Below are 14,193 nucleotides of genomic sequence, written 5' to 3'. Positions count from 1 at the left end.
ACAGTTCAAGTTCACCTTTCATGGTACACTTTCTTACTCTTCTCTTGAGAATATTTTGTGTTTTTTTGTTGTAGTCGATAAAAGACAACTACTACTATTCTTCGGTACAGAGGTTTTTCTTCCAACACAAGCTTTTTCGTAGCTGGAAAATCCAACTTGAACATCCAAGTGACGCTCAACAAGCAATATTATTTTGTTATGTCTCCAAGGTCGGCACAACTTTTATTTCGGAGATATATTACAACCCAGACTAGACGTCAAGATGGTAATTCAACGTGAAAATGTTTGCTGGTCATTATTTATATAATAAACTCCCCATTTATTTAGGATCCATTCACTTTTAAAGACCTGTAAGTCAGAATATTTCATGCTTGAAAGCAAAAACTATAAAAATGTTAATTTCCCATCTGTGCAGTTTGAAGCTAACAAAGATGCTGTTCAATAAAAAGCAACACAACCTAACATCATGTCTGATGTTAGCAAAAAATTCTCCATTTCATAGTTTGTGCATCATCTGTCACTGCTTGAATCACATGTTCCCTAAAAACCAAACACATACAAGACTTTTCATCTTTTCTGATTGTAGAAGTGTAAAAATCAAGAAACATTTCCACACCACTCTGAGTGAGATCGTTTTTCTCTGTGCACACCTGTGTTAACAACATTTGCAGCGTTTGGCTTTGTCGTGCTACAGATTTTTCTCCACGGCAGACGTTCCTACAGCTGGAATCTTTCAGTTTTTGAAATATTGAGGTGTGAAACAACACAGTCCACACAATGATAAGCAGATGTGCTACTCTGTGGGTCTCCCTATGAGACAAATGCTGCGCTCTGTTGCAGAACACCACGGACTATCCAAACCCACTCCCTCACGATGAAATATAAATCAAGCTGTTTCAGTGTTTCCCTGAAATCCCCCCACAGGAGAAGTATGTGTCAGCGTTTTATGTGACCTCTGACAGTCAGCGACTTTTCAGGGATGAAAGAGGGATTCAGAAAAGAGGATTATGGTAAACTGAAGCATAAGTGTGATGATATCAGCTGTAGCAGCTGTGACTGTCACTCTGATTACTTTCTCACCTGTGTGGCTGAACTGAGGGATTCTTTTTAAAAGAGCTAGCTTATCATGGCCTAAAAACAAGCATCAAACATCCTGAACAGTCAGGGAGGCAGCAACAGGAACCGGCTGATTTTTATAGAGATAAAAAAAACACAAAAACCCCACAAAAAACACAAGCATACCCTGCCGGCGTAGTGGATGATGCAGAAGTCGGCCTTATCTTTGAGCTGCCGGGGCTTCTGAAACTTGGTGTGTGTGCCCTGCTCCTGGATCAGCTTGTCTACAAATGTCTTGTCTGTGGCTTTAGGGAACCAGCACTCCTCATCCAGCAGAGCCAACACGCCTGGAGGGTTCGCCTGGAGGAGTCATAACACAGGACAGGACGTTAAGACTGCAGAGAGGCTGGACAGGAATATAGCATCGACACACAAAGACAACGGATCTCATTTCGTTTTCAAAACAGAAACACGTGTCTCGCACTGCTTGAACTATGAGCCATTTTTTTCCTGGTGTGATATTCTTCATGATATCTTTATGATATCACACCAGGACAACTACGTGAATTATTCCCCCCCCCATTTTTTTGTCCAGAAAAAAAGACCACTATTCTTCTGACTTAGACTTCAAGCTTTATTTCTTTATTAGGCATTAACAGGAATAAAAAGGACATTTGTTAAATAGAATGAAGCTGTGCATGACTAAAAGGAAATATTAACTATTGTAATTTAGTTGGTAAATAAGTAAAGAAAGATTAAAGTTAAAACATTCTCCAACTTCAGTTCTAAGGAGAATGAATCTAATTGACAAAAGCTAATAATGGAACTGACCGGTCTCTCGATGAGGTCGATGCAGGGCTGCAGGTCGAGGCCGAAGTCGATGAAGCTCCACTCGATGCCCTCCCTCTGGTACTCCTCCTGCTCCAGGATGAACATGGTGTGATTGAAGAGCTGCTGCAGCTTCTCGTTGGTGTAGTTGATGCAGAGCTGCTCAAACGAGTTCAGCTGAACGAGAAGAAGATCGACACAAGCAAGAACATCATCATCACTGGAAATAATTACCAATGACACAACCTGACAACCACTAACCACGTGGCAAATAAAAATAAATAGATAAACTTTGTCATTAAAGGACTAAAAGATTTAAATTCAGACCTGGAAGATCTCAAAACCAGCAATGTCCAGGATACCGATGAAGGAGGCACCCTGCCGTTTGGTTCGGTCCAGGGCTTTATTAATGCGATGGACAAGCCAGCGGAACAGACGCTCATACGTAGCTTTAGCCAGGGCCTCGACAGCAAAGTCCGCCTGCAGAGAGAAAGTGTGAAAAAAGAAGACCGTGACAAAACAATAAACAGAGAAAAGAGCTGAATGTGGCACGGGAACAACAACAACAACAAAAAAGACATAAGTGTGTGTGGGCTGAAACTAAATGAATTCTACAAACACACTTCTAGTTGCACTCACGTTTTCTTTCTGAGACTTTTTATCCGAAATGCTCGGATGACAGCTGGATCTGTATCAGTCTGCAGGACTACAGCACTTTAAATTTCCAATGCTTCATTTAACAAATGAATGTAGAAAAGTTCAAAATAACATTCTTTATGCTTTTTTTTTTTTTTAAACTGTTTTGACTATAAGCTTTCGTTATTTTGACTTCCCTGACTTAGTGCTTTCACCAATGCCTCACAGCGAGAGAGCCCTGGGGTTGCACATAAGGAACATAAGTTACAAGTTTTACAATGTTTAGTATGCAGAAGCAGCCTGAAACTATGCTTTACAAGGGGTTAGGACAAGGACCCACACAGACTGAGGAAGCTGTTGTAACAATGATTTGGAAAACAACAACAACAACAACCTTTATTTATAGAGCACATTAAAAGCCTTAGGCATACCAAAGTGCTTTACAAAAAAACAATAAAATAATACAGTTAAGAGCATTAATATCAAATATAATAAGAACAGCAGACAATGTTCACAGTAGAAAGCCACTAATAAAATGGACTGCAGCACATAGATTATAGCAGACCCAGTGCCGCATGATAGAGAACACCAAGAATGAAGGAATAGTAAAAAGTTAATGCAATAGGTCGCAGTTAACAGTCAGCATTTAACGGGTAGAGAAGGCAAGTTCAAAAAGATAAGTTTTAAGGCGTGCTTTAAAAGAAAAAATAGAATCAGACTCCCGAATGCCAATCGGGAGGCTGTTCCATAACTCAGGTGCAGCAAAGGCAAACGATCGATCGCCTCTAGATTTCAACCGAGATCTGGGCTGAACTAACAATAACTGCGAAGATGACCTTAAAGCCCTGGCAGGGACATAAGGGTTTAAAAGTTCCTTAAGATAGGTTGGTGCAGTATTATTGATAATTTTAAACGTAAGCAGCAAAATTTTAAATTGAATACGGTATTTGATAGGCAGCCAATGCAGCTCAGCAAGAACCGGAGTAATATGGTCAAACTTCTTGGTTTTAGTTAGAATACGTGCCGCAGCATTCTGAACTGTCTGTAATCTATGTAGAAGGGTAACATGGAGACCAGAATAGAGTGAGTTACAGTAATCTAGTCTTGACGTTACAAAAGCATGAATGAGCTTTTCTAAGTCATTATACGGGATATAGTGTCTAGCCCTGGAGATGAGACGAAGCTGATAAAAACTAGATCTGACAACAGCAGACACCTGTTTATCAAGTTTAAAGGAGCTATCAAACAAGACACCCAGATTCCTGACAGTATCAGAGAAAGAACTAGTAAGAAAGCCAAAGGCATCTTGAAGTTTGGCGCGAAGGGCATTACTGCCAAAAATCATGATTTCAGTCTTTTTTTCATTGAGAATAAGAGTATTTGCCAACAGCCATTTCTTGACCTCACTCATGCACTCACGAAAGTTATTTAAAGATAAAGCGAGATCATCATGTAACTCAAAATAAATCTGGATGTCATCCGCATAATAGTGAAAAGCAATGTGGTATTTCTCAAAGATAGCGCTTAAAGGAAGCATATACAGTGAGAAAAGGGTCGGGCCTAACACAGAACCCTGGGGGACACCACAGCAAACAGGTACAGGGGAAGAGGAAGATGAGGCCAGATGTACCGAAGAAAGCCGATTGGAGAGGTAAGATTTGAACCAGTCCAAGGCAGTGCCCTTAATGCCAACAGAGTGCTCTAATCTTGCGACTAGGATGTTATGGTCAACCATATCAAATGCAGATGAAAGATCCAATAGAACTAAAACAGAAGGACGACCATTATCAGCCATAAGTAAAAGATCATTAAAAACACGAAGCAGCGCTGATTCAGTGCTATGATGTTGTTTAAAGGCTGATTGGAATTTATCATTTATATTATTCTCGTCCAGGTAGGTCTGCAGTTGAAGTAGAACCACCTTCTCAAGGATTTTAGCCAAGAAAGGAAGCTTGGAAATCGGTCTATAGTTGGCAAAATCACTATGATCCAGGTTATTTTTCTTTAAAACGGGTTGAATAAAAGCATGTTTAAGAACTGAAGGTACATAACCAGAAAGCAAGGAGAGGTTCAATATAGACAATAGACAGGGTCCAATTACATTAAAACAATCCTTGACTATACGAGATGGAAGAACATCATGTACACAATTAGTATTGTTTAGTTTCTCAGTTATACGCTTCAGAGTGGGAAGTGAAATTAATTCAAATTGATGTAAGGCAGCAGAACAGTCAGGATTAGACATACTGTCAGCCACCAAAGGAAGCGTAGATCTAAGAGATAAAACTTTATCTAGAAAGTAGTTTGAAAATTTTTCACAGAGACCTGGGGAGCACGAAAGTGGCATAGAGGGACGAGGATTCACCACTGAGTTAAAAATTTTAAATAGGATGCGAGGATTGTCACCATTAGAAGTAATAATCTTAGCGAAAGGCCCAGGTACAGTTCATCTAACACTTTGTACACACAACCTGAAGCAGAATTTTAACCGCATGAGCTCTGGATGCCCCCTTAACTCATCTAACAAGACAGCTGTATTATGCAGCTATCTAGCAGAAAAAACACAAATGCATTTTTTAGTTAAACAATCAATATACAGTTAATCTGTTACCAAAGATCTCAAGAACAAAAGAGGAAACACATTACATTAGTCAATAGAAAAACCCCCAAAACAAAGCAAACTGACCTGCTCTTTAGTCTGAGCTTTCTGGACGTAGTCTCTCCCCACTTTGATCCTGGGAGTCAGGATGGCTCTGGTAAACTCCATTACATTCATCCCCAGCAGATGGCAGAGCTTCTGAGCAGCTGGAGAGCAAAACAACTTCATTTACATCAGAAGAAAATCAGTCCTACAGTGGATTTCAACCTGCATGCACCAACAGTTCACGATATAAAACAGAAAGCAGAAATTACTTAATGTGTAGGAACCATTTATAGTATCAGGCTCTAGGCTCTTTGCTGTGGCTCAGGTGTTAAAAGTGGGTCATCTGCCAATCAGAAGGTCAGTGGAGTTTAACTGTGTGAATGTTAAGTAAAGTGCTTGGCTATTGATAAAAAGCACTTTATGAACGTGTGATTGGGTGAATCAGAATCATGGTAGATAACACGCTTAGTAGAAAGGTGCAACTCAGACTGTTTGCCATCTAAACGTGTTTCTTTCTGCTGTAAATTCGAGCATTTTCACCGACAGGATATCTGATCTGTGTGGATGGACTTGGGCGATTCAGGAAAACTGCAGTTTTGTTCTCTGTTGCTAATGAATGATATTGTTTTTATAGATAACCTGGTGAAACTGTATTAAAGGCTAAAAGTTTCAGGTCATTAGGATCATGACTAATGTGAGTGACTCTGCTAAGCTGTGTCACCAGCTGAACCTGTGTGTTTGTGGTGTCAGTTACTTTTACAGCCTTTTTCTCGAATTAGATGAAAAGTAATCTAGCTAGCTGTGCGGCTATCTATAATAGTATGTGACACTGTAGCACTGCTTTTTTATGTTATTTGCTAATTACTTACTTACTAATTAGCAGGCACCACCTGAGTGGATGCAACTTGCTCACCAAGCTTGAGAGCATTAGTTCATAACAGAGTACTTCATTCATCCATTCACCCAAATATGCTCCCCGCTCTCTTTCTCAGCCACAATTCCCAACGCAAGGCTTTCATACACAACCTATATTTCCCACAGTATTTTAATTTGTGTAACTGTGGCTCGTACCTAATAGAAATCAAACATGAAGCAGAAATTATTAAATGCGTAGAGGAAAAAAAGTTTGGTTTTCAAGAGTTACTCGAATGAGACACGGTTTTTCCCCAAAACTACTTTAGCAGCACTGTCTGAGTATTAGATCATCTAACTGATATATAAACAGAATATATAATCTGTGAAAAAACATAGGTGAGCTTTGCTGTTTTCTTTTAATGACTAATATTAAGATTTACTACAGTTTTCATGAGAAATGTTTCTGGAACAGTGTTATATTTTATGTGGCTGGAGCTTGTGGAAAATTAGAAAAAGCAGAATCCGTTCTAGATAGCCAAAACTGACTATTTAAAAAAACACAACAAAAAAACCATCTGCTTCAGTCCTGATTTCTGCTGTTGAATTTGGAAATATCTAACTGAGTTGGATCGTTGGCATCAGACTCATCCTCTCCCCCCGTATCGCTCTGTTAAGTGCCAAATATGCAGTGCCACATGTGGAGGAACTGGAAGGCTGTGCCCCATTTCCTTCAGGAGTAAATCCTCTCAATGATGTGGTTTAATGGCAAGCTGACAAGGCGCAGGGAGCGAACAGACATAAATCACAGGCCCCTCTGAGCTGTGGATGAGGGGCACAGCGTGAGGGAGGTGCACAGTGAAGGAGAAGAGCTGAAATATATATGAGAAGAGGAAAAGCAGCAGGAGGAGGAGGGTGACCTGACCCCTGAGGTTATAGAGCAGATGTGTGTGTGTGTGTGTGTGTGTGTGTGTGTGTGTGTGTGTGTGTGTGTGTGTGTGTGTGTGTGTGTGTGTGTGTGTGTGTGTGTGTGTGTGTGTGTGTGTGTGTGTGTACACAATTCTGGGATACTTACCGGTATTATCAGGCATAGAAGCTTGGTCACTGTTCCTCTCCTTCTTAAAGACGATGTTGCCAAACTGAAGGACTGAGGACACCACTTTCAACATGGCTACAAATATCAGAATCCAGAGAAAACAAAATTACTTGAGTATGACATCATTTTACTTCATTAACTATTTAGAAAGTTAACAAAAAAAAAAAAGGGCAAGAAGACTCAGATAACTTACAAAACTAGTAATGAATAACACCCAAACAGCAGAAAAATGACTGTTATTCCTAAACAGTGGAATACAGGCTGAACACATCCAACACTTCACTGTTATACCAGGCAACTTACTTTCATCAATTTATTGTGCTGTCCAAATTTGAGTTAAATACAGTATCTGTTATAATATACAGCATGAATATTTTTTAACATAAAAATACCTTATTTGTCTTTTTTATATAGAATTATTACATTAATACTAACCTTAAAGTCAGTTTTTATTTGATGTGAAGGAATACGTCATTTAATCCAATAAAAGGTTTTTCCATTAGCTAAAAGTACAATACCACAGAAGGAGCCACATGTTTATTATGTTAGCAAACATGAACATTTCCAGTGGTTCTAGGCCAAAATATGTTTTCTTTCCTGATTATTTCTAAGAGAGGGGAAAATCATGTGCAGCTTAATGTGCAGTAACCCAGGTTTTAACGGTTTTAATTTGCTGAACCCTCACGTCGCAGAACTGAAGAGAGCTGCGGTTTCACTGTAACTTAAACCTTGAACCAAATTATCGCTTTACCAATCAAGCAAAGGCAAACTAACTAGTTTGAGAGTTTTAATGCATGTTTATTTTATTGGGTTATTAAAAATATACCCAGAATCTCCTCATGGCCAAAGCTCATGATGTGCATGGCCTCCATGGTCTCATGGAAGTTGTCTTTGTCCTGCTGGCCTGGGATTGGGATGTTACCATTGGACAGGAAGCGGTAGTTGTTGAATCCTTCCAAAAGCAGGTCCGCTGTGGTCACAAGACAGGAAAACAAAACAAATTTTACCCCCAAAATGATTCACATGGACTTCACACAAAATTAGGCCATGACAGAGCTACTGATAACATTAGGAACAATAAGGCGTAATAAGGTGTCTAATTTTAATGCTGTATGTACTGTAAAATAGCATAAACTATGGTTGCGTTACACAAAAATACAATCCAAAAACAAGCCATGGTTTAGAGTTATTGAAACTCGGACTGCTCACATTTGAGGTGCTCCCCGGCTCCAGCCAGCAGCTGATAAAAAACGTGGAAGGTACGCTCATCTTTGGCTTGACGAATAGCTCTGGATTTTTCCAGTAAGTCTGGCACAGAAAGTCAAGAAAACCAGATCTGTTTGGTGGGTCAGCATGCCACATATCAGGCTTTGGGATTATCTGGTGTCCAAGGTTGACAAAAGGAGTCGCTGAGATAAATAAACACATGCTAAACTAAATGAATATGTATAGCACATGAAAAAGTTAAACATTTTATACAGTTCTTTTTCTATGGTCCAGGCTGAGATCACAGAACAAAAGTATTCTTGCTTCCAAAAAAACTGAATTTAAAATTCCCCATTACATGAATACTTCTGTTTTAAAACAGGATACAGGTTTCAATGTTGGCCCCAACGATGTATCCAGTGACATCGAAGTTGATCCGGATGAATTTCCCCTGTCGAGATTAATACAAGATAACTTTCAGGAAGTGCACAAAACAACACGAGTGGCATTCAATCGATTACATAATGGCTCTTTTATAACGCACAGTGAGGCTGTGAGAATCTGCACTGATGGTAGCAGAATAATGTACCAGGACTCAGCGTGAATCCTTCAAAAGCATGAGTAATGCTTAGACTGAGAGGCTGATTATTACATTTTATCCAGTAGAAAGCAATGCAGGCCGTCATTGATATTTCTCTAATAATATATAATTATATTTTAATTATAGAAAAAAAAACAATTTGAGAAAATAATCTGCTATAGAAACACATGAGACAACTGATCCTTTTTGTCTATAACTGAATAAGAGCTGCCTTAAGTCCCAGCAGGTCCGGTATAACAAAGGTCTCCTAAACGATTAGCAGGCAACAGTATCCAGATAAATGGCCTTGTCTTGTAAATTACCGTTACAAGGTGCCAACGCAGGATCAGTAAAAGTGGTCCTGAGGCGGAAAAAAATCAGTTTAGCTGATCATTTTTCTGTACTTACAAAACGTGACGAGTTGTCGTTCTTCACAGTCTTTGCATTCCCAAAAGATTCAAGGATGGGATTGGCTTGTAAAAGCTGCCGTTCCAGTTCACCCTATCATAAAAAAGGAATCTTTTGTCACCACATCAAGGTCAACACACAAAACGTATAAACTTATGAGAAGTTTTCCACTGACGATGAAAAGTCAAACATAGACATGCAGACAAAGGCAGAAGATGTCCGAAGACTTGGTTTATACAGAAAAACGTCACGTTACCGCCATAGAGTTAAACTGAACAAACAAAAGCCACAGAAAAGATGACAAGTGTCACGGTTGGACAAAAGAAACATGTCTACAGATGATTATTCGTGTGTCTGGTAATTTGTAATTTCTTTGCCTCTTAGACTTTAAAAAGAATAAAAGTAATGTAGTGGTGGGTTAAAAATAAAAGAAATGAAAGAAAATTAAAGTGAATCAAGTAAAAAAATTGTTATCATTTTGAATTAAAAGGTTTTTTAATTGTATTTATTTTGTTGTCCGCACTAAATGAGCCCGGTGACACGGAGCCATACAAGTTTCCAAAAGTTTCAAACTGCAGGTGAATTTAGGTCACATTTCATCCCTATTTATCACAAAGACACAATGTGACCACCACATGAAAACATAAAATCATACGTGACAGAAAGTCTAAATCACTTTTTCCATTTAGTAATTTTATGGCAAAAACAGCTTTCATACCAGTTCTCAGTCAATAAACCAGCTCTAATGTTTTAGATTAAATATTCTTTGATTGGTTAAAAAGTTCTAATTAAACTGTTTTTCTGGTTTATTACTCTATAAATGCACATTTTTGAAGTTCTGGATGAAAGCACCAGCTTAAACATCAGCTGTGATATTTTATAGATTAAACAATGATTTAAATAATACAGTCTTAATGAAGCTACTTTCAAATACTTCCACCTTTAAAGTCCTTTTATTTTGTCGCATTTAAAACCTTTAATAGTTTAAAACAAACAACAGAGTCTCTGCTGACATGTGGTATGCAGCCTAACCACTTTGTTATGAGGTCACACTCAGGCTTTTGGACTTTTTGCACAGCCTTAGGCAGATAAAAAGTAAGTTTGAACTTCAAATAATGGAACTGAAGATGACTGATGTGTCTGTAGCTTTCGAAAGAGACGTTTTATCTTTTTGCTTTGACGAAAGCCAGAAAGCCATTTTATCAAATCAGGAAGAATGTGTCCACAACACACAGCAGACACGGTTTGCTTCTTTTTTGTCAAGCTGGACACTTCAGGAAGCTGAATAAATAAATAAGTGACTTATGCAGATGTTTAGACAGGTGTTTCCACTGTGTTTCCATCCAAACCATATTGTTGGCTTTGTCGTGTCTAAAGGAGCCAAAGACAGTTTCTTCTGCAACGTTATTTCTCTTCTTGTGGCTCAGAGGAATATTTTCCCATTACGACAGAAATAGCTGCGTGCGCTGAAGGTTTGAGTGTGTCTGAGGCCATTTTCCACTGAAGAGAATTGAGGAATCAGCACTGCGCTCAGAATGTGAGACATGTAATGTGATCTTTGGCCTAAGAGTTAAATGTGCTGCTTTTAATTGAGTTTTTGAGCAGCTGGAATGAAGCAGGGCTGAACTGGATAAACCTGGTCTCTGTCCATCAGCTGCGTTGCAGCCCACAGACGGCACAGGGTTCAAACCGAAAGCCTTTGTTTCTATATAAACACAAGCGTGTGGTGCAACTTGGTAGTTAAAATTGTTCACTGGCAGCCTTTACATCTGTGTGGTCTGCACACACAAACAAAGAGCAGATTACAAACATCAGTGGGGGTCCAGCAGCAGCATTATGAGCTGACCCACATTCCTGTTGTAAAGTGAGCACATGTGATATCTGACAGCCAACGGAGCTGGCTCCTCCACTTTAAATGACCATTTACTGCATAATTTTGATAAAATGAGTCACCCATAATCAGCCAGCACTCAAAAAATAAGAGATCTTTTTTAAAAATAAAAAAAGTTCACTGTGTGTGCTTTGGCTCAGTACTTTGGAGATTTAGTGGACTCAGAAAGGATCAGTCGCAACTGTCCCAGTAAATCTTCTGGGGCAGAGGCCAGTTGTGGCTATGTTTCCACAGCTCAGCATCTGCTTTGGAGGTCACAGGGCCAGACAAATATTGCAAGTTCCTGTTCTCACCAACAACGAGAACACCGTACATGTGGGGAACTTATTTGGACCAGATTCTTAGGCTGAAAAGAGGTCAGAAGAGGTTCTGTGCTAGCCGCTAGTTCAGTGATAAGACGAGATGACTTGAAAGCCAGTGAACCACTTCAAATGTCCTCACAGTGTCAGCACTGTAAATGTTGCATGTGTGTTACAATAAGCAGAAGCTGCTAAATTAGTAAGAACAAAACAGTTGAGCTCATGCAATGCGAAGGTTAAAAGTATCCAAATATAGCAGCTCAGTGAAGGTTTAATGGAAAGCATCTACTGCACAGCCTCAGGGAATATTTAGTTAGTAGTGGGTTTATCTAGCCAGTGGAAACAGAGTGGGAAAAGCACCCCTTTTATTTTGTAAGTGAGGTAAAATAGGTGAGAAACTACATACTACTCACATAAAACAGGGGTCCACTCTGTAGGATATGGGGAAATTCAGTAGTTATATTAATGATATTTATTTAAAAAAAAATAACACATTTTATTAATGTTATAGGCACATCTATGCACAACCTACTGCAGTCTATGGATGAAAGCTGCAGCACAGATCATGATAGCTTATCCTGGCTCTCGAGACCCAGAGTACTGCTGATGTTCAAAAGATTTAATTTAAGTAAATTTATGACCATCTGACCCCCTCAGAACCAGCTGATTACTGTATTATGATAGCAAGAAGCCATTCACAAATGTACCTTTATCCTAGGAGTAGTGTCTGAGTTTTAGCCAAGTATTATATTTAGTATATGATATTTATATGAATCCAGTGAGTCGTATTTAAAAGATTTTTAAAAAACACACTGAAGGCTCCACAATTGCGAATGTTACATTTGACTATATTAGAAAATCGTTTTGACAACGAAGGAAGAAGACAAACTTGGTATCAAAATGTAGATAAAAAAGGAGGCTCGTGTTTATAAGTTATAACCTGTTTATAACATATTCTGAAAGTTTACCCAAAATGCACTTAATGATCTTCTCTACACTGAATATAAGAAAAGCAAATAAAAGAACCAGAGCTCGTTTCTGTTGCTCCATGTCAAAGATATTAAACTGGTGCAGATTTGGCTGTAGATGAAATCGTGCTGAACAAAACAAAAACACTTAAGCTTTCGACTGTCCCACTTGGTGTGGTGGTAAAATTGATGTGGGTTCAGTTTAATTTACCTTAACTATGTTTTTTGTTCTTTTATTAGCCCTGAAAACGTCATCTCCTTTACCCATAAATTTAGGAGAGCTAAAAAGTGCTGGGATAAATACACAATACACACACAGCACACAATAACTAAGTAAATCAGCTGATTCTGAGCGGCTCAGATGAGAACATTTTTCCTGGTTAATTTTACATGGAATGACGCAGCTGTGACCTGAACGTCTGGTATTTTGGAACAAAGTCACAAAAGACACGAGGACATGAACAATCTGCAGGCTGTCTGGGTCATGATGACCAGGTCAGAGAATCAAGTAATTTTGGTAAATGTGCTAATCATAAGCTCTTATGGTGACATCCTTTAAAAATGAGGAAGGTCTCCAGCTCTTTCTTAAAAAAGCAGACACAGACATATATTTTTTAACTATGTAAACATATGAATACAACTGAAATACAATGTTTAAATATGACAAGATGACATTCAAGGCTTATTATTTGGCTACAACAACAAATAAACACCACATACACGTGACAATGTTTCAACCAGTGTCAATCACAGTAAAACAAAGCACAAAAAAACCAAACAAACACATTTAAAGAAGTCTGAATGATCATGCCACTTTTAAAGTTTACTTACAACTGCATTTTGTGCCTGACAGAGAGAGACAAAATATCTGCTAAATAAGATATCTTCAGTGTTAACACCAGGCAGCTTACATAAGTGTGAAAAGTAAAAATCGCTGACACCATTGGATGAACTCAGATATTTTATTCGATTAGTGAATACTGTCTTAAAGGTTAGTGTGGCATGCATGTGAACATGGAGTGTAAGAAAGCATAAAAACTTGCCTGTAGTTTCACTGGTTTGGGTGATTCTGGCTGTTTGTTACAGATAAACAAATGTAAACTGTTAGACTGTGTGCACAAAAGCTTTACAATCACAAGCACCTCAACAACAACCCCACTTTTTAAAAAACATCTTTACCTCAATCACAGCATTTTTCTAGCACTGTATTAGTAGGATAGCAGTGGAATGACCCCTCCCTCCCCCTTGTAGGTTAATTTAAAAAAAAAAAATCCACTTTATGAGCAGAATCTAAAAAAGGGGTTTCAAACATGCACCAATGTGATCCATTCGGCACACTAGATGGCTTTATATGAAAACTGCACTAAAGGACTTTTGCTGCGATTCCAGGAGAAAAAATGTGTCAAAACCTAAAAGCATTTCTGGATCTTAATAAGTTGCTTGAACCAAAAAAGTTGCAAAAAAGTTGCAAAACTACATGTGAAATTTTTGCACCTTCCAACTGCCATCTGTATAATCTTCAGTGGTTAACAAATTACTGATGTAAGGTTTATGCCACAGCTTCTCTAAATGAACACTACTGGTAACAACCAAAATCATCTGTTATGTTAATCCACCTGTTTGTGCAAGCTCTCAGAGAGGTCTAGTGTGCCGGCTCAAATTTGGGTGTAAAAATGTGAACTCAGTTTGTCATTTGCCCAATAAAAAAGAGAATAACTTTTTGAGATGA

General features: G+C 38.6%; 1 protein-coding gene across 4 annotated transcripts in view; it reads right to left on the bottom strand.

Moving 5' to 3' along the window:
* The window catches only part of myh10 (myosin, heavy chain 10, non-muscle), a 62,521-nt gene that overhangs the window by 21,181 nt on the left and 27,147 nt on the right, over positions 1–14,193 (bottom strand). The window contains exons 6-17 of one of the 4 annotated variants that reach the window (XM_026170484.2): positions 13,508–13,537; positions 13,296–13,310; positions 11,910–11,927; positions 9,307–9,399; positions 8,706–8,769; positions 8,322–8,420; positions 7,939–8,082; positions 7,092–7,187; positions 5,207–5,325; positions 2,212–2,364; positions 1,888–2,061; positions 1,243–1,416 (exon numbers count right to left, since the gene is read on the bottom strand). In XM_026170484.2, coding sequence (XP_026026269.2) covers positions 1,243–1,416; positions 1,888–2,061; positions 2,212–2,364; positions 5,207–5,325; positions 7,092–7,187; positions 7,939–8,082; positions 8,322–8,420; positions 8,706–8,769; positions 9,307–9,399; positions 11,910–11,927; positions 13,296–13,310; positions 13,508–13,537 — 1,179 coding nt within the window. The remainder of the gene's footprint in view (positions 1–1,242; positions 1,417–1,887; positions 2,062–2,211; positions 2,365–5,206; positions 5,326–7,091; positions 7,188–7,938; positions 8,083–8,321; positions 8,421–8,705; positions 8,770–9,306; positions 9,400–11,909; positions 11,928–13,295; positions 13,311–13,507; positions 13,538–14,193) is intronic. The other 3 variants (XM_080302427.1, XM_026170485.2, XM_026170486.2) reach the window with 3 other exon arrangements.

This window comes from Astatotilapia calliptera, chromosome 6, assembly GCF_964374335.1.
Source record: "Astatotilapia calliptera chromosome 6, fAstCal68.1, whole genome shotgun sequence".
Lineage (NCBI taxonomy): Eukaryota > Metazoa > Chordata > Actinopteri > Cichliformes > Cichlidae > Astatotilapia > Astatotilapia calliptera.
The sequence above is the reverse complement of the archived record's forward strand: the minus strand, read 5'-3'. Positions and strand labels throughout refer to the sequence as shown.